The 20,314-nt window shown below is 48.6% G+C and overlaps 1 protein-coding gene across 3 annotated transcripts in view; it reads right to left on the bottom strand.

The window, feature by feature from the left end:
• Positions 1-19,996, bottom strand: part of STK40 (serine/threonine kinase 40) — a 42,425-nt gene extending 22,429 nt beyond the window's left edge. Inside the window, exons 1-2 of one of the 3 annotated variants that reach the window (XM_074934212.1) lie at positions 19,888-19,996; positions 1,575-1,687 (exon numbers count right to left, since the gene is read on the bottom strand). In XM_074934212.1, coding sequence (XP_074790313.1) covers positions 1,575-1,593 — 19 coding nt within the window. In that variant the 5' untranslated portion in view covers positions 1,594-1,687; positions 19,888-19,996. Of the gene's footprint in view, positions 1-410; positions 532-1,574; positions 1,688-9,649; positions 9,786-19,887 lie in introns of those variants that run through there. The other 2 variants (XM_074934213.1, XM_074934214.1) reach the window with 2 other exon arrangements.
• Positions 19,997-20,314: the final 318 nt, after the last annotated feature.

The following is a 20,314-nucleotide window of genomic DNA, read 5'->3' as shown; positions in this document are numbered from 1 at the left end:
ATTTTATAGTTAGTGTAAACTAAAGTCCCCCTCTCTTTGTCCCTGTTTACCCTATGGCCTAATCTATACTCTTATCCCTTCATTATGTTCATCCAGCTGGACTGAGTTGAATTCAGGCACTTTCAGTCTGCTGTATAAAAATCACTGCCTCTCTTGTATTTCTGTGCTTTACATTTGTCTAAGGAAAAAGCACACTGCACACCAGTTCTCAATAGATATTTTGCAGTGCACAAATTCTTAATGAAAAAAAACCTGGATGTGAGCTCCCCTGCTCTACCACCATGCAGGAAAATACTCCTGTCCATCACAGGAGTGTCTGGCATGCATCCAAATGTGCAGATAACAGCATTATATATAGACAGACTGAAAGAATGGATCATCACTCGGGACTAGGCTCTAAAGTGTGTTACCTTCTCCTTATTCAGGGATTGCAGAGATGTTCTGGATTCTTCTAAAATGAACCAGCCTTCTGTTCCTCAGAGCCCTACAGAAAGTGTATTGACGTAGCCCTGCAGCCCCAACATCTAAAGGCCCAGGTTAATTCAAGTCTCCGATTGGTCACAACACGTTTCTCCCTACAGGGGACAGGTCTGGCCTCAGTTCAGTGGCAAGAGACTTTGTCCTCAGGCTGGCTATGAAACTATTGCAGTGGCTACATTCTGCACTCAGTGGGTTCGCTGTTAGCGTGAGGTCTTACTCCAGCAGCAGCAATCCCTGGAGTGAGTACCGGCCTGCTGAGAGTCCCCCCTTTACACCGCACCCCCTTCCCTGGCTTAGGAGTCATTTTAAAGAGGATGCCCCAGCTCCACGTTGATTAACTGTCTTCATTCTAACACATTTTAAAAGCAGTTCAAAAAGGAATGACTAAAAAAAGACTTTCAATAGGGACTGCCCCTGGGCCAGGCTTTCCTATCTCACTTATCCCAAACAAATTCCTTGCAAAGTTTCAATGATTTTTGGGCAGGCGAAGGGTGCTTTGAGTACTTTTTAAACAGCTGATATTTAAAAGATGAGACAGACTGATAAATCCTTCCTCCTCTCCAGCCGTGACTAGGTAGAGTGGGAAGTTCACACCTCCGGTGGCATGAACTTTTCACTGACTGCTGACTCAACATGACACCACTTATACAAAAGCACTTCGCACTGTGCCCAGCAGAGCAAGACATTTTATAATAGCAAGTGGGAGGTTTCCATGAAATCAATCAGCAGGTTTAGATTCCCCCATTACTGACCCATATATTTGGTTTTGCCTTTAACTTAAGTATTAACTGAAATTAACTGAATTCAGTTATGGCACCCATAAGGTTTAGTGGTTAGAACCAAAGTCTGGGTGCCACAATGGTCTTCGTTCTGCTCATGCTGCATCACTGACTTCCTACCTGACCTTGCTGACATCACTCAATTCCCTGCAATTTAATCATTCCAGATGGAAATCTGCCCAAACAAAATTTCACTGAGGAAACCCCCAGCTAATACATATGCTGCAACAACTGGTGCTGCACAATCGGTGTTTATTAGGACTCACTGGTGCACATGGCGTGGTCATAAACAAACAAAAAAATCCGAGGACTCACGTAGTTCAGCATCAACCATATCTTTATTCTTCTTCCAAACTAGGTTTTCCAATGCCTCAGGAAACAGCAGGCATCACTCTGGAGACGGCTGGAGGATCGAAAGGTCGGGGACTCTGTAAATGTAAAAGGTGATGCACTTGATGCTGTGGTTCTGTGATTGTGACGATGATAATGTGGTAGGCACCAAAAGTTCCGTAACTTTCAACATCTATGTTTTGTTTGTCTTAGAATAACCTCCAGATCCCGCTCTAAGCTTCTGCTTGTGGACAAGCGAGAAGGGCTACTGAAGCTGTTACTGGAAAGTTAAATGTATTGTACAAACAGAACACAAGTACTAGCCTCAAGGCTACCAACTATTTTTGTATTGCTATGAAAGGGTTAATATATGCACAAAGTTTGCACTTCAGACAGCGTATCAAACTTTGTTCTAACCAGAAACTACCTTCTTATTGAATCCTGGTTGCACAAGGACCTTTCTTTAAAAGGGCCAAGCAAACCTGTGACAAAGATAATTCCACTAAAATTCAGTATCTTTACAGTTAATATGGTCACAACTCAAAGTCATGCTCAAATAAGGATTGCAATTAGGATTTAATCAGACAGTTAGTGTATTAAAAACCAACAGATTATTACGAACATTTGAGGTTTAAATATTGTATAACACGATTTGTTCATCTTTACTAAACCCAAAAATGTTTTAATCCACTTGTATTTGTTTAAATAATAAACTGAAGCTGAACCTAAATAAACCCGTACGTGACCATATTTGGGACACAATAAAAGTCAACCTCCTTTGAGGTCAGATAAGCCGTAAAGTCGCAATACACGACTGCTACTCTGAAACCTGTAATTTTTCTAAGGGTTGGTCTACACCTAGCTATGTCACTCAGCAGTGTGAAAAAATCCCCCCCCCCCCCAAAGAGCCGTAGTTAAACTGATCTAAGCTAGTGTAGACACCACTAGGTCAGCGAAAGGTTTCAGAGTAGCAGCCGTGTTAGTCTGTATCCGCAAAAAGAAAAGGAGGACTTGTGGCACCTTAGAGACTAACAAATTTATTTGAGCATAAGCTTTTGTGAGCTACAGCTCACATGCATCCAATGAAGTGAGCTGTAGCTCACGAAAGCTTATGCTCAAATAAATGTATTAGTCTCTAAGGTGCCACAAGTACTCCTTTTCTTTTTTTTAGGTTAAGGAAAGAATTCTTCCATCAATTCAGCAGCTGCCTCTTGAGGGGGCGGATTTACTATAGACTTGTGCCGGATGGGCTGTAGCAGTGCAAAGGAGGCAAACTCACAAACCTACAAGCATGGTCTAAGCAGCATTTTCACTATGAGTTTATCACAAACAGAGTGGGAGGAGATCTCATTCCTGCCCTGTTAAAGGGACACTGACTTAACTATCACACTCCTGTCAGAAAACTTACCTACTGTTGTTACAAGCAATGTCTAAAACAGCTGGGACTGAACAATTAAAGAAAATCCTGTTTTCAGTCTGCGCATCTGACAGCACTTTGTCTAGCCTGTTTCCCCCTCTATAGAGCATTTCGCCTGTTTAGTCTGGGGATCCCACACAGCAAAAGGGAGGAGAATAACTTAATAAATAGGAAAATGCAATTGTAAAGCCACAAAAATTAACAGGGGGATTCGGGTGCAAGGATAGCACCCGAAATTACTTTTAACTCATGTTTTGAAATTGAGAGGATTTCATGTTGAAGCTCCTTTAAGCAACGGAACATGAATTAAACCCAAGATAGAAAGAGAAAGTGCCAGAAGCAGAGGGAAGAAAAGTCAAAGGCAGCTGCTCTCAAATACCAGGAAGATTGTTCTCTTTTCTGCATATACTGACATTGCATAACCCTGATTAAACCAAGCAAAGTAGTCAAAAGGCCACAGGTTTCAATGTGCAGCTTCTTTCTTAGTAACTGGGGAATGCCCACAAAGAGACAGGTTTGTTTCACCTACAACAATACATTGCTTTGAAAAACAGGATCTAGGTGATGAATCTATTGAGGCCTTTCAACAGGAATGCCACTGTGCTGCCTTTTCTTGAAAGTGTCCTGTACAGAATGCATCATCCTCATAGCCTTAAGAAACTGCAATGCAGGAGATTCCCCTCCCCCTACCCAGTCCACAGGTGTACAGAACATGCAGATCCACTAGCATTTCTGTTTTGTCTTAGCCCTGAGCACTGCCATTATAACACTCATTTCAATGGGGCTCTCCATGGGGAGGACTTGTATCAAATATTTGATAATGGGCTCTTCCATCTAGCAGAGAAAGGGAGAGCAGTCTCATGGCTGGAAGTTGAAGCTAGACAAATTTGGACTGGAAATAAAGGTACATTTTTAAGCGAGTGAGGGTAATTAACCATTGGAATAATTTACCAAGGGTCGTGGTAGATTTTTCATCACTGGCCATTTTTAAATAAAGATTGGGTGTTTTCCCAACAGAGCTGCTGTGGGTCAGTCTAGATCACAATGGTCCCTTCTGGCCTTGGAATCTATGAATCGCACTGAAATCTGGTCTGGCTGCCAGCTCAGATGCCAACTAATTATATTCTGAAAAGATCTAAGTGTTAAATCATATTTAAAGGGACACCATCTAAACCAGCAGACCTAAAATTAGATCCAGCAGCTGTGTTTGGAAGCACTGATGCTAATCCTATCCTGCACTTTGCCTGTGTGCTCAGTTCCTGAAAGCACAGAGGGCAATGAAAGAGATGGGAATCTGGTTCTACAAGCATCGCAGAAAGCTAAATAATCGGCAGTCCCCTCCATCCCCAAAGGGCCTCACAGGATCCCCAGCCTCCCTTAAAACAATCACAGCTTCCTTCCAGACAAGGTAGGCTGGTGGTACACGCCAATGGTCCCCATCAACGCTACCCCTACATCAGCTGGAGGAGGTGCCAGAGAGAAACAGGAAGTGTCACAGTTCCTGCAAAGGCCAAATTCATGTCCCAAATGCCAATTTCCTTTTGGTAGAATGTTTTACCACCACTGATTTGCAAAAGCAGCAAGAGGCTTTCCCCTGTCCTGTTTGCTCACAAGAAGAAAGCAGACAAATCTGAGGGTTACTGCATCATTCTCTGCAAAGGCACAATGAACAGGGAACCAAAGAGTTAATGAATAGTAACAATGGACCTGTGTACAACGCAATTACGCATCCATGCAAATTGCAGCATAATTGTTAATTTTAAGATTGCTACACAGTCATGCTCTAAAATCTACACTTGCTTAAATAGAAAATCGAACTCTTGAGCATTATGATGGTTAAGAATGAACCACAGATGAACTTCTACAATGATGTCCGCAGACAGCCTCAAACAGTGCTGGGTCTCATTCTCACCCTCAGGAGCCTAAGGAGATCCATTTTAATAGTACAGGATTCAACCTAGTTTCCTAAACTGAGTGCCAAAATGAGACACAAACACCCAGGGCCGTCCTTACCCATACGCAAAGTACGCAGCTGCATAGGGCACCAGGAAATTTGGGGCACCATATTTCCTGGTGCCCTGCGCAGCTGCATGCTGCTCCAGCCCCTGCCCAACCTCTTCCCAATGGCCCCCCACCCCTGCTCTGCCCCAGCCCCGCCTCTTCCTGCCCCTGCTCCGCCCCAGCCCTTTCCCGCTCCTGAGGACTGAAGCAGGGCAGGGCCAGCACTCACTAGCAGCGGGAAGTGTAGTGGCCCAGCCCCAGCCACGCCGCTGGTGAGTGCTGGGGGGTGGTTCCCCCCCATCCCACAAGCCAGCCCCCTCCCCCACACAGGCCCCCAGAAGAGCTAGGGACGGCCCTGTGAACACCTCAGAATTCTGCAAAAGCTGCCTGGAAATATTTTGCTCTAGGGACAGCACAGTTGTGGGAGGCACTGTGATGGCCCAGCAGTGCTCTCTCTCCATAAAAGAACAGAGACCTAGCAAGTCACTAGGAAACTCTGCACTGTCCTAACTTATAAATGCCTGAAGTCAGCTGAAAAAAGCAGAAAAGATTGACTGACCCGGAACAAAGATCAAAGGCAAAGGAGACCTGCATTTGCTGGAATTTAAGGGTTACAAGTCAAGCAAGAAAAACTGCAAGTCTTATTTTGTACCCAGAGTTTGGATGCACCAGCTACCACAGGGTTGCTTCTCACAACAGCAGCTCATGCTGGGTTTAGAATGGAGGATTCCAAATAAAGTTGCTTCATTGGTCTTGCATTTAGTATCCCATACCATCTCGTATGCTACCTAACACCTCCCAAGAGCTGAACAAGCAGGTTTTGACAGAGTCCCTGAGCTTTATGTGCAGCAAGTAGCAGCCTTCAGAAACCAGGATACCTCCAGAAACAATTCTAAGCTGAACCGATGAATATTCTCACACTTATGTTTTTGCTTTGCTGAAGTGCCCACTGAAGTGCCTGAAACTTTGGTATCGTTTCTAAGATGGAAACACTGCAGGCAAAACAAGATAGGCAAACGGAGTTACAAGTGCAGTTCCCAGACTGCTAATTTAAACATGCACACAGGACAAATGAATCATTTTCCCCCGGAGACTCCTGGCAGCTACAATTCGTCATCGAACCTGAAATGTCAGCTAAAGACACAGAAAGGAAGAGACGCCAGTGGAAACAGCCCCCCCCAAAAATAAAAAAATAAAAATAAAAAAAAATCAGCTCATTACCACTCCGGCTGCTATGCAGCTAGGAGAGAGGTTCAAAGCTTCCCCCATATATCTCTTCCTCACACTGCAAGGGACCCTCCATCTAGGCACAGAACACTGGACACAGATCCTTCTCCCACTGCTGCCAGAAGGGGCCAAAGTACTGCTTGAGTGCGAGGCTCTCCCAACACATACTGGATCAGGAAGACAAGGAACCCACATTCTGGTTCTCAGTGGAGTTAGTCGGCCCTCATGACTGACATTTCAGTGTCCATATAACTGTGCTTCTCCCTGCAGGATTCAGTCCATTTTCCAAAACAGAAGTTAGAATGGCATTACCGGTTTTGCACCGAGGGAGAGAACAAAGGCCCTCAGACCTGTTTATTCATAGGAAGGGGAAGCCACATTAGCATCTCCTTGCAGAGCTCAGCAGCTTTAGAGATGAACTGCACAAGACCCAGCCATTTGCAATGCATCTTACATCTTAACTTGCTGGCTGGAAAAGCCAGCATTTTGAGTGCTTGTTAATGTGCAGCAATGTATACTTAAAAAAAAGGAGGACTTGTGGCACCTTAGAGACTAACCAATTTATTTGAGCATAAGCTTTCGTGAGCTACAGCTCACTGCATCCGATGAAGTGAGCTGTAGCTCATAAAAGCTTATGCTCAAATAAATTGGTTAGTCTCTAAGGTGCCACAAGTACTCCTTTTCTTTTTGCGAATACAGACTAACACGGCTGTTACTCTGAAATGTATACGTAGGCTCTCTTGAGAATAAGACCAAAAATGATTGGATACTTCCAACACAAGTTATAAGAGTTAGCACAAAGATTACTGTTCTGCTTGCTTCCTCCAATCCAGGCACCTGATCAGACAGGCTTCAATGCCAGTTTTAGCTTTTACTGAAATTTAAACAGCAAAAGATCACATTTGAGTCAACAGAACAGGTCAAAATATATCTGTTTGCCTCTAAACGTTTACCAGCTAAAATCCATTCCCATTTAATCAAGATTATCAGATGTCTTTTAAACTTGGTGTGCAGATGAGAAGTTACAATGGACATGACCTTCAATCCAAATGAATGATTTAAGCATTTACTGAAGTTTAACACATAAAACCTCAAGTATGACTTGACTTATCAGTTGGGAGATGTATAATTGGTTAAGATTATGGTGAAAAACAATGTTCCAAGAAAAGCATTTTCATGTGTCTTCATGAGCCACTTCCCACTTGGAAAGAACTGTAGAACTTCTGAGACAAAGCTGCCCAGATCGTCTTAATACAGGACTCAGACACCTATTTAAACAACCTCTCTAGAAGCCTGGTTGTTCAAAATTGACTGGACCTGAGATGAGCAAGGGGCCCTGGCTCCTGGGTTAAGGGAAGCTTTGTAGGACAGATTCAAAATATGAAGGAAGCATGATAAAGCAAGGAGGTTGCGACTTGGCCTGGTGATGCCAAAGGTCAGTGCAGCATCTTACTCTACAAGCCAGGACCTTTCCTTTCTCCTCCCAACTACGCTACCTTCAAAGAACGAACGCAAATATCAGCTCCACTGTCCTTTGGGTGCAAAGCAAGGGCTCATCAGTGGAGACAATCCCCTTCACTACAAGAAGGATATGTGCAGAGGGTAGCCAGTGAAGTAGAGACCTTTCTAAAAAAAGGAAGTACAAATCAAGTTAGTTCCTCTGCCTTACGGAGATGGCAGTAATTTGGTGCTGGTTCAGTTTATATGGTCATTTAATCAACTGAAACACTAATAAACCTTTAGAAATGTAACAATTCTATTCAGAAAACTAAATGACATGAAATGAAAACCTGTCAGTACAGATTCAAAGAGCCCAAAGTCTAAGACTGAGTCTAGTTATTCAAAAGCACCGAGACACACAAAGAACTTGTGTATTGATTTGAAAGCCCTTTTGGAGGAACAAAGCCTTCTACAGAAACTTGGTTGGAGGGGGTGAGGGGAGGGAGTCTAGACTCAGGAAGCTTTGGCTTGTGCCCTTGGAAATCTGCAGACTGATTCCGGCTCCTCCCCTAACTGAATGATTAAAAGAAAACTTTAGAATTGAAAAGCAAAACAGTTTTTCTGATTAAAAGCCTATAGAAGAGTGCCACAGAAGAGAACAGTTAAGGACTGTCAGCAGGAGTGACAGAGAAACATTTTCTTATTGGCTATAACGTTAGAGGACAGGGCTGTCTTTACACAATCCCTTCCTAACTAGTAAGCTTAGACTGTTTAGTGCTGGAGACAGATCAAACACATTTCATTTAGTATCCATGTTTCCAATCCATTCAAAAAATACATGCTTGCAGCCATGGTCTATAAGCTTGATGCAAAACCTATTAGGACAAGGCACAGTGCGGAGGGAGCACTTACAAATGAAGCGCTGCTGCATCCTGCAGATAGATGCCTGGAAAGGGACTCCATGCCCAGCGTATCCCGAACTCAGAGGGCTGCAATTCACACAGAACTTGCATAAAGCCATTCAGGTATTTGTTTTAAAAAAATGTACCCATCACGTAAGATGTTGATTGCACTGGATTTTATTTTACTTAAATTACGGTGTGTATTTAGCATTCCACAAATTAGCTGCAGTAAGGCTTCCTTTGCATGCACAGATTATTATTATAGGACTCATGCACATGCTGAATTTTGTATTCTTTGCAGTGAAGTGCTGTTGCTGGTTTTAACAGGAGATGTAATATACCCTATAACCCTAACTGGGCAGAAATAAAACACTTTAAAAGCTGCATTTCAGATTGCCTACATGGTCTTTATGTGGTACAACCTGACTAATGCAGCGTTTTACATGACGGCATGCTTGACACCGGTGTTCCCTCTAAGGTGCGCACCTGCACGGCCGCACAGGAGCCCATTAAGGGCTGCGCATCCGATGAGGAGAGCCATGCAGGCACACGGGCCTGGAGAGGAGAGAGGTGTAGTGTGAGGTGGGGAACAGGGAGTGGCGGGGAGCTTGGGGTGTGCAGAGCTGTGGCAGGGAGAGAAGCCTCTCTCCTAGCCGTGGGGCTGCTGCAGCAGGGAGAGGGCTGGGGGGTCCTCTCTCCCCACCACAGCAGCCTGCACCCAAAACTCCTCATCCCTGGCCCCACCCCACAGTGAGCATCCCCAGCCGGAGCCCTCACCCCAACCCTCTGCCCCAGCCCTGAGCCCCCTCCCACATCCTGAACCCCTCATCCCCAGCCCCACCCCAGAGCTGGCACCCCCAGCCGGAGCCCTCACCCCACCACATCCCAATCCTCTACCCCAGCCCTGAGCCCCCTTCCACACTCCAAACCCCTCGGCCCCACCTGACACACATCACCTCCACATTGGTGCAATAACAAAATTCATTCCGCACACGGGTGGAAAAAATTAGAGGAAACATTGCTTGATACCAGCACCATAAACCCACAAAACCTGTATCCCGATTACAACTCACAGGAGGAGGACATTCCTGATGACGAACTAAAACATGGATGGAACTTCAGCAATCCTAGCGCCAGCTTCCAAATAGAGAATACACCAAATGGGAGCGTGGTACCGTATTTAGAAAACCCAGAGCATTTCCAAGTCTCCTCTGCAAACAGAGATAACACAAGGCTTATTTAGACTAAAAGCAAAGTGTGGCGCAGCTGAAATCGATAGGGTCATCCTTAATCAAACAGCAGCTAACAACCTACAAGGCTTCCCTTTGTGTGGTCTTTAAAAGGAGATGATGCCATAACATCCTAAGAATAAAAAGCAGCTGAAGATGAGGGTACTTTTAAGCAATATGTTTATGTAACCAAATCATTTGTGTGGATGCCACAGAGAAACAATGAAAGGATGTAGCGTTAACACTACAAAATGAGGGAAATACTTCCTGCATCCTAATGACTGCCATTGCTCAGGGACTGTTCACTAAATGGGCATTAATACAGGCTCTTCTTCAAAAGGAGAATGTGCCAGAAGCTGCCCCTAGTTCTATTTACACAGAGACACAAGTCTGAGCTCCTGTTGTCTTCTTGACACCACCTAGAAACCACTGACTTCTCAGACCAAATAGCTATTGGACCAGTTTTGTAATTAGCCATAGGAAAAAGAATCCCTTCTGCAGAGGAACCCCTCTGCGCCTTGCTCGTTACACTTGATTTTGCTCACTGATGCTTTCCAGTGGTTGATGAAACCTTCCTATTGGTTAGGATCATTTGTTACGTTCATTGGCAAAACAGTATCAGACGCACTGTAGCACGGCAGGCTCAAACTTTACTAACTAGCTGCCTCTCCATTAGATTTCCAGGAAAGAATTCTCCAGTTAGAAAATGTTTAATGGGAAAATGAACACATGCTCAAGGATTTATTCAGTTAAACTCAGTAAAAATTACAGGCTTTGCACAGCATCTGAGAGAGCAAATCCCACAGCAGAACCTAAGCAGAGGTATGGCTCCTATACTGAGCACAGCCTAGACTGAGCCAGGGATTGAACTGTCAGTTACTAGTTGGAAGAGAACGGGCTCAACCATGGAAAGCCAGAAGACCAATACTCCATGTAACATGGTCTGGGAAGAATTAGAGAGAAAGATGTTCAATCTGAACTGCAGTAATTTTAAATCTTTATTTGTAAAGTGATTAGGCTGACAAACGCCCCCACAATTAAAGTGCCTGTAGATTGGTTTGATCCAGCCCATTTTTACTACACTATTGGGGGGGGGGGGGGGAGCTGCAGGGGGAGGAGGAGGAACTATGCAGCATCTGACACTTCAGATACCCACCAGAACATGGACTATTTTCTGAAAAATAGCCCGCCAGATGCTGGTAGCTGGAGATTATGCTATAGTGAGAAGCCACTCAGTAGGAGTTTCACACAGAAACAGAACTGGGCATGTTGCATACCCGGATGAGGCTGCTGATACAGGGCTTTACCTACCTACAATGGCAAAATTCAGACCTGTAATTCTCCACCAGTCACTGCAATGGTGGAAGCTGTAGTACAGCCAGGACTCAGATGCAGAGTGAGTTAACTTGGTGGGTAGAGAGACCTGGGCCCTTTCTTTACTACAGCTACCACTGCACCAGTAGAGAATTATCCATCTGATTTCTGCTAGTGTAGACAAGGGCTAGACACCACACAGTTCTGGCTAGTCATCTAACATTTAACTGCACTTCTCCCGAAGCCTCTCCAGGCTTACCCTCTGCCCCCTCCTCACAAGGACATTCTTACTCAGCTGGTATGCCCAGGCACTACCTTCTACTTATTTAAATCCCTCTGCAAGACCTACTCTCACTGTGACACCGCCAGGAAAGAAGTTAAAAAAAGCCACTGAATTTGTTCATACAGTAAAAAGGGTTTTGGCTCTGCTATGCATTACCTGTTGCTGAGTTCTTTTGTCCTCCTCCCCACTGATCTGAGGCCCACCATATTGGATATTAGAATGGAGTCTCTCCAGCGTAGGAGCTGTGTTTTATTTGTCCTGTGAGGTGCCTAGAATACTTTTAGGTAATGTAATATAAATAGTAATGTACATTGAGTCTAATTCGTAAACCTCAGCCATGCTAGCACAATGTCCAAGAGATTGTGAAAACAATGTAACATGCCAAATAAATGCTTTAAAAAAGTAAATAGAAAAATTGTTTTGCTTTTTTATGCTGCCAAGTCCTGAGTTCAGGATTCTGTACTTCTCCTGCGAAGGAGGATCAATCACAGCACCAAGACATGCAGCTTCCTGGTCTGCTTTCAGCACTTAAAGAATCATCTACTACACAGAAGAGTCTCATTCAAATTCAAGATCAGAATCACTGAGCAAACAATAAACAAGATGGTGTTAGAGGGAAGGGGTGGTTAGGCAGCCAAAATAAAAGCAAGAACAACAGACACTCTCTTGCCATGTCTGAAGAAGTGAGCAGGGAGGGGCACCTGTGGGTTCTCCCAATAACAAATTTAAGACAAGACTGATATTTTATATATTGCAACTATGAAGCATCTTAATCTAAGTTTCACTGTCAAGAGCCACAAGTAAATTACAGAACAAAATGACAAGGTCCCAGGTAGATCAAAGTAAAATGAGTTCTCTGTTATCTTGTTCAGGTGAACAAGGGGGAGGGATAGCTCAGGGGTTTGAGCATTGGCCTGCTAAACTCAGGGTTGTGAGTTCAATCCTTGAGGGGGCCATTTAGGGATCTGGGGCCAAAAATGGGGGTTGGTCCTGCTTTGAGCAGGGGGTTGGACTAAGATGACCTCCTGAGGTCCCTTCCAACTCTGATATTCTATGATTCTAATGAAGGGAACAATAGCATAGCCACAGAAACTCATCTTCTGCTAGCCTCTATCCCCATCTTTAAAGCTTTATTATTGTCTAATCATTTCTTATCCAGCACTGTCCACCTCAACTAAGACAAGTGCTCAGAGTATGTAAGATTTTCTCCTTCACTGCTGGGGCCTGAAAAGGAAAGACAAGAAATTGCTAAACACTGATTGAAAACAGAAATAGTGCTACACATGAACTGTTTGTTCCCTCAGCATGTTCACAATGTGCTACTTTGCTGCATGAATGAGTAGGTTGTATCTGTCAATCTAAAGCAAAATTAGTGTTACATCCACTACCTGGGGGGAACACCCAGCACCCCCATGTTCATCCTTGTAAAATGATTGTGTGGTATCCAATGCAAAGTTTGTCATGTCAGGTGTCTTCGGAAGGCTCATGATGCACTGAGCATGATTATAATAGTGATGTTATAGTAAGGTTATAATTTCATGTATAAAGTTGTAAGGCTGAAAATGTATCCCTATGGCTTAAAGCAAGCCCAGACAAAAACTCTCCAGAAGCAGAGGGGCAGTTCACACCTCATCAGGGCATGGATTGGACAAACCCAGCCCAGCCTCACAGGAACAATACACGCTGGCCTAGGCAGCAACAAAAGAATCAGTTAGACTCTCGAATGAGTCACTCCCCTTCCTTTGGTCAGTGTGGAACTGCAATGAGGTAATGCTCACCTGACTTGGGGGGGGGGCAGAGGGCGGGGGGGAGGGGTGTGGAAAGCCAGGAGGGAAGAAAGGACATGATAAAAGGGAGACAATTGCCATGCTCTCTCTCTCTCTTCCACCTACATCTACAGACACCACACCAAGTGACTGAAGGACTGATCAAAGGGGAGAGCCTGACTGAAGAGCAACCAGCCAGCCTGTGGTGAGAAGCATCTAAGTTTGTAAGGGCACTGAAAGTGTTAAGATCAGCTTGGAATGCGTTTTGCTTTTATTTCATTTGACCAAATCTGACTTATGTTTTGACTTATAATCACTGAAAATCTATCTTTATAGTTAATAAATTTGTTTATTCTACCTGAAGCAGTGTGTTTGGTTTGAAGTGTGTCAGAGGCTCCCCTTGGGATAACAAGCCTGGTACATATCAATTCTTTGTTAAATTGACTAACTTATATAAGCTTGCAGCATCCAGCGGGCATAACTGGACACTGCAAGACAGAGGTTCCTAGAATTGTGTCTGGGACCAGAGATATTGGCTAGTGTCATTCAGTTGCACAATCCAAGGAGCAGCTGACATGCCAGAGGCTGTGCGTAAACAGCCCAGGAGTGGGGGTTCTCACAGCAGAGCAGGGTCAGGCTGGCTCCCAGAGTGAAGGATTGGAGTGACCTAGCACATCACCGGTCTGGCTAACACCAGAGGGGAAAGTCACACTTGGGAATTTCATTAGTTTCATTTCATGCAGTCATACCCCACGGAGACCCCCATCAGAGTAAACAATTGAATGGTGCATATAGGTAAGTGCACATTACACTTGCCTGGCACCTGTACTGTACATCAGTATAGTACAGCTGTATCTTAGACAAGAACTTGTTAGTTATAATTGAAAGGTGCTGGACTGTCTTGTTCTGGGAAGACTCGGGAACCACCAAGATCAGTTAGCAGAGGACAGCTCAGATTTACATAAGAACGGCCATACTGGTCAGACCAAAGGTCCAACAAGCCCAGTATCCTGTCCTCTGACAGTGGCCAATGGCAGGTGCCCCAAAGGAAATGGACAGGTTATCATCAAGTGATCCATGCCCTGTGACCCAATCCCAGCTTATGGCAAACAGAGGCTAGGGACACCATTTCTGCACAAACAAGGCGTAGGTTGTTCCAACTAATGTCTCACAACAATCTGGGTCCTGGAAAAGAGCGGATATTGTGTATGGGTACACACACAATTACTGAAGTAAGTGTGTGTACATATAAATGTATACTATGCACACCCAGAATTAATGAAGTAAACTCTTCTTCAGGCTCACAAATGTATTTCAGATGTTACTCAAGACAGAAAAAGCTGCTTTTCAAAGTGCCTCACAAGCACACAGGCCTGTTACGGAACAAGCCTATTTTAGAGCGGTTAGTTGTGGAAGGTATGCAAGCTATGCAGGCTTGGCAAATTTATCTCAGTGAAAGTCAGGAAGCTTACCTCTGACCAAATGTAGGCAAGGGAATGTGGCAATTGTTTGAAGGCCAATGTGAATGTAGTTGCACTTCTGTAGTTTCATGAACTAGTCCAAAATCTATCTAACTGCTGCTACCTTTGAACACACCCTTAAGAGATGAGTCAATAGGACACTGGCTTCCACACCACAAAAAAAACTGTGCAAGACCAGGAAAATCTCTCTCTGCTTCAGCGGCCTGGTCAGAAAGAGAAAACATTTAGATTTTGAATGGGATCATGAAACCACTTTTCCTTACTAGCAAGTCAGTAGGGGATCTTAAGAGAGTCAGGATGTTACAACTCCATTGTCGAGTTTGATGGAAACCTTTACTCAGAAGGTTGTCGATGTTCTCAGAAAGTCATTTCTGTTAAAAGCAAAACTTCCTTTTAAGGTTTTAGCACCTAGTTAAAGAGTCACTCACATTTTCCCTAAAATTCTTCACTGTAAATTCCCACCTACTTTACCTGCAAAGAAAAAGTCAGACTAAGTTTCCATGATTCTAAAGTCAAAGTGTTTTCTACAGGAAAGTATCAAAGCTGTTACACAGGTGGGTAAAACTATCATCTGATTCTTTCCTAACAGTACAAATGTAAAGCAATCTTCTTTACAGGAGTCCATGAGTTTTTCTGTGCACCGACACCAGAAAGGAACACTTAGCACGGGGCTAGTACTTTACATGCAAGAAGTACTAAACAAACATTAATACCAAACTTAAAGAACTTTTAGACAAAGACATTTAGCTCTAAAATATTTTTTGTGCACACATTTTTAAAGAGTCAATGGATTAATTTGATGTTTATGGAAGTAAGATTAACACTGGCTAGCAGGGAAGCCAGTGTGCAAGCGTCTCTGATCAGCTGGGTAACCACCACTTAACCTAGTCCCAGGTGCCTTCCTGAACAGCCTGCATCTTCACAGATCAGAACAAATCACTACTAAGGACCAGAGCAGCAGAAAATCAAGTACCAGTAGGAGCCTTATCAGGGTTTAAATCCAAAGCCTAGATGCGAATGGCTAGAGTAACTTTCAAGCCCCTCCTTCCCCCACTTATCCTTGTAAGAGTTCACATGCAAGCTTATGTTTCCAATTCTCACATAGCAGGATAGACATACAAACAAGTTGAACACTTTGAACTGGAGTTTCAGTCCCTGAATAATTTCATGATCAAGACCACTTCAACCCCTCTAGGCTATTCAATACTTAAACATCCCAAGTACAATATTTGCATACCAGACAGCTTCAATATGTGCATAATTTAACTATCTGATGAAGTGAGCTGTAGCTCACGAAAGCTTATGCTTAAATAAATTGGTTAGTCTCTAAGGTGCCACAAGTACTCCTTTTCTTTTTGCGAATACAGACTAACACGGCTGTTACTCTGAAACCTGTCATAAATTAACTATTTTCTCCTCTAGCTTTCCATCAAGATTTCAGTGCAGCTTCTTTCTAAGTTTCTGTGAAAGCCACTGTGAATCCTAGAAAATATTCAGGCTCTCTCAGCCACTTTAATCAGTTATTGCAGGTTTTAGAGACAACCAGTTATTTACTCAGTTTCTGCAGTTAAAACAAGATAGTGGGGCAGTTTCCTTGACCCTGCTGTAGAATATGGCACTTACAAGGGCTAAACCAGAGACACAGACATCATGCTTCTTTTCTTTCAAATCTGAGAATCCGAGTCTTCCACCAAGCATTCCAGCTACAGTGACCACCCCCAACGTGATCACACTTCGATAGCACCTGTCATCCAGAGCTCAAAGTAGATTGGAAATATTCATTAAGACTTGCAAGCCTCCTGCCAGACAGGAAGGCACTATACCCAACATTTTACAGATTAAGGTAGAGATGCATGGAAAGGTGATTTTCCTAATGACAGTGAGTCAGCAGCAGAACTAAGAACAGAGCCTAGGGCTTATCTATACTTTCCCAGCAGTGCAGTTCCACCAGCTGTAGGAAAGGTATAAGATGTGGCGTAAGATAAATGACTTGATGGTACAAATATCTGACCCCTGTCTACACTACAGCAGCCAGTGGGGATTCTAGGGGCCAATTTTCCTATAGTAGATACAGCCCAAAAAGTCTCAGTGACCTGCTGAAACTCCTAGATAATACTCTCCCTGGCAACACTGTTTGCACTGCATGGTACCCACTCACCCATTCAGATGTAGCCTCTTCCAGGCCAGGACTCCATTCTCAGCATGTTTATACTCATCAGAAAACAGTTGGCACATCTGCAATACTATATGACTAATAACAGGTCTTTGCTGACTCTTGTTTCTGTCATCTATGTAGTTAAAGATTTCAGGACACAGCAAGATAAATAAACCAATGCTGCCAGTCACAGGGCGGGCGCTATCTGAAGTGGGTTCTGAAGTGGTGAGAACACCCCAAACCATATTATATGTTAAACCTGAAACCGACAGGGCGAATCATCAGAAACTGGGAAATGCTGCATTTAGCCCAACAGCCTATAAATAATGATAAACCACCATGCATCAGTCACCTCGGAAACAAAGCAGCCAGGCTGGGGGTTCGGAAGAGGAATGCCCGGATCTCCCTCTACAAACTGTCCTGGGAGACTCCTGGTGAAGGAGCCTGCCTGACACAGCTATGAAGTGGGGGAGGTAATATATTTTACTGGACCAACTTGTGTGGGTGAGAGAGACCTAGAACTCTTTTCAGGTGTAAGCCTGGAAACTTTTCTCTCTCACCAACAGAAGTTGGTCCAATAAAAGATACTACCTTCCCGACTTGTCTTTCCAATATCCTAAGACCAAGGTGGCTACACCACCACTGCGTACGACACTAGATCTAGCCTTTCCCATCACTACCCGTGCTGGGCTTCATTACTCGATCTGCTGGGCGCATCCCCAGCACTACAGCAGCAGGAGCACTTTGCGGATTCGGTCACTCTTGTTGCTGTCCCTATCAGCCACAGACAGCAGAGCCCATGCCAAGGACCTTCAGGGAAACTTACAGGGCTCTTGGGAGAGCTCTGACAAGCCTATGCCCCCCATAATCTGCCCCACAACACAAGTGAAAGCTTTCAGAGGGGGACACTATCTATCTAAACACCAGGAGCTCCTGGGGAGGGGTTCTAAGCCCCCATCCCTGCTGGACAGGGGCGTTTCCATGGTTCCTGGTGGTGTAGCCCTGCTCCATTGCTAGGTAACAGGAGAACAGCAGGGGGAGGGGAAGGGTTCCAGCCAGGGCAACTGTGCCAAGAAAGGGAGCCCCAGTCCAGCAGGCATGTCCCCGGCCCCGGCCCCGGGAGTGGGGGGGGGGTAACCGCCCCCCCCCAGGGAAAGGGGGGGCGCCCCGGCCCCGGGAGTGGGGGGGGGTAACCGCCCCCCCCCAGGGAAAGGGGGGGCGCCCCGGCCCCGGGAGTGGGGGGGGGTAACCGCCCCCCCCCAGGGAAAGGGGGGGCGCCCCGGCCCCGGGAGTGGGGGGGGGGTAACCGCCCCCCCCCCAGGGAAAGGGGGGGCGCCCCGGCCCCGGGAGTGGGGGGGGGGGTAACCGCCCCCCCCCCAGGGAAAGGGGGGGCGCCCCGGCCCCGGGAGTGGGGGGGGGGGTAACCGCCCCCCCCCCAGGGAAAGGGGGGGCGCCCCGGCCCCGGGAGTGGGGGGGGGGGTAACCGCCCCCCCCCAGGGAAAGGGGGGGCGCCCCGGCCCCGGGAGTGGGGGGGGGGGTAACCGCCCCCCCCCAGGGAAAGGGGGGGCGCCCCGGCCCCGGGAGTGGGGGGGGGGGTAACCGCCCCCCCCCAGGGAAAGGGGGGGCGCCCCGGCCCCGGGAGTGGGGGGGGGGGTAACCGCCCCCCCCCAGGGAAAGGGGGGGCGCCCCGGCCCCGGGAGTGGGGGGGGGGTAACCGCCCCCCCCCAGGGAAAGGGGGGGCGCCCCGGCCCCGGGAGTGGGGGGGGGGTAACCGCCCCCCCCCAGGGAAAGGGGGGGCGCCCCGGCCCCGGGAGTGGGGGGGGGGTAACCGCCCCCCCCCAGGGAAAGGGGGGGCGCCCCGGCCCCGGGAGTGGGGGGGGGGTAACCGCCCCCCCCCAGGGAAAGGGGGGGCGCCCCGGCCCCGGGAGTGGGGGGGGGTAACCGCCCCCCCCCAGGGAAAGGGGGGGCGCCCCGGCCCCGGGAGTGGGGGGGGGGTAACCGCCCCCCCCCAGGGAAAGGGGGGGCGCCCCGGCCCCGGGAGTGGGGGGGGGGTAACCGCCCCCCCCCAGGGAAAGGGGGGGCGCCCCGGCCCCGGGAGTGGGGGGGGGTAACCGCCCCCCCCCAGGGAAAGGGGGGGCGCCCCGGCCCCGGGAGTGGGGGGGGGGGGTAACCGCCCCCCCCCAGGGAAAGGGGGGGCGCCCCGGCCCCGGGAGTGGGGGGGGGGTAACCGCCCCCCCCCAGGGAAAGGGGGGGCGCCCCGGCCCCGGGAGTGGGGGGGGGGGTAACCGCCCCCCCCCAGGGAAAGGGGGGGCGCCCCGGCCCCGGGAGTGGGGGGGGGGGTAACCGCCCCCCCCCAGGGAAAGGGGGGGCGCCCCGGCCCCGGGAGTGGGGGGGGGGGTAACCGCCCCCCCCCAGGGAAAGGGGGGGCGCCCCGGCCCCGGGAGTGGGGGGGGGGGTAACCGCCCCCCCCCAGGGAAAGGGGGGGCGCCCCGGCCCCGGGAGTGGGGGGGGGGGTAACCGCCCCCCCCCAGGGAAAGGGGGGGCGCCCCGGCCCCGGGAGTGGGGGGGGGGGTAACCGCCCCCCCCCAGGGAAAGGGGGGGCGCCCCGGCCCCGGGAGTGGGGGGGGGGGTAACCGCCCCCCCCCAGGGAAAGGGGGGGCGCCCCGGCCCCGGGAGTGGGGGGGGGTAACCGCCCCCCCCCAGGGAAAGGGGGGGCGCCCCGGCCCCGGGAGTGGGGGGGGGTAACCGCCCCCCCCAGGGAAAGGGGGGGCGCCCCGGCCCCGGGAGTGGGGGGGGGTAACCGCCCCCCCCAGGGAAAGGGGGGGCGCCCCGGCCCCGGGAGTGGGGGGGGGTAACCGCCCCCCCCAGGGAAAGGGGGGGCGCCCCGGCCCCGGGAGTGGGGGGGGGTAACCGCCCCCCCCAGGGAAAGGGGGGGCGCCCCGGGAGTGGGGGGGTAACCGCCCCGCCCCCCCCCAGGGAAAGGGGGGGCCCCTGTCCCGGGAGGGGGATAGCCCCCACACCCCTGCCGGCTGACCCGCGCCCCCCCCCCTCACCGGTCCCGGCGGCCGCTCAGCGCTCCTCACCCATGACCCCCGGGCCCGGCCGGAGGGATCCCCTGCCGCAGCCCAGGCCCGCTTCGGCCCCCTCCCCGGCTCGCTCCGCTCCCGGCGGCGGCCACCTGACAACGGAAGTGACGCACCACGCCAAGCCACGCCTCCGCCCGGCTACGCCCCCACGGCTAGCCGCCATTTTTTTTTCTGGCGCCTCTGGCCAGAGCAAAGATGGCGGCTGCCGCTGTCCGGGGAAGTCACTGATCCTCCCAGAGCCGCTCCTGATTGGAAGGCTGGGCCAGCGCCACCAATATTGATTGGCTGAAACCTTAGCTGGGCAGGAAGGCGACTGAAGAGTTTGGAGGGTGCTAGTTGCTGATTGGCTGATCACCATAGGGGCGGGATAGGCGACTGGGCAGGGCTGGTCAACCTCCCGTGCTGATTGGCTGTGCCCCAGGTG

The sequence above is a fragment of the Natator depressus genome, chromosome 19, assembly GCF_965152275.1.
Source record: "Natator depressus isolate rNatDep1 chromosome 19, rNatDep2.hap1, whole genome shotgun sequence".
Classification (NCBI taxonomy): domain Eukaryota; kingdom Metazoa; phylum Chordata; order Testudines; family Cheloniidae; genus Natator; species Natator depressus.
This window is presented reverse-complemented; position numbering and strand designations above follow the sequence as displayed.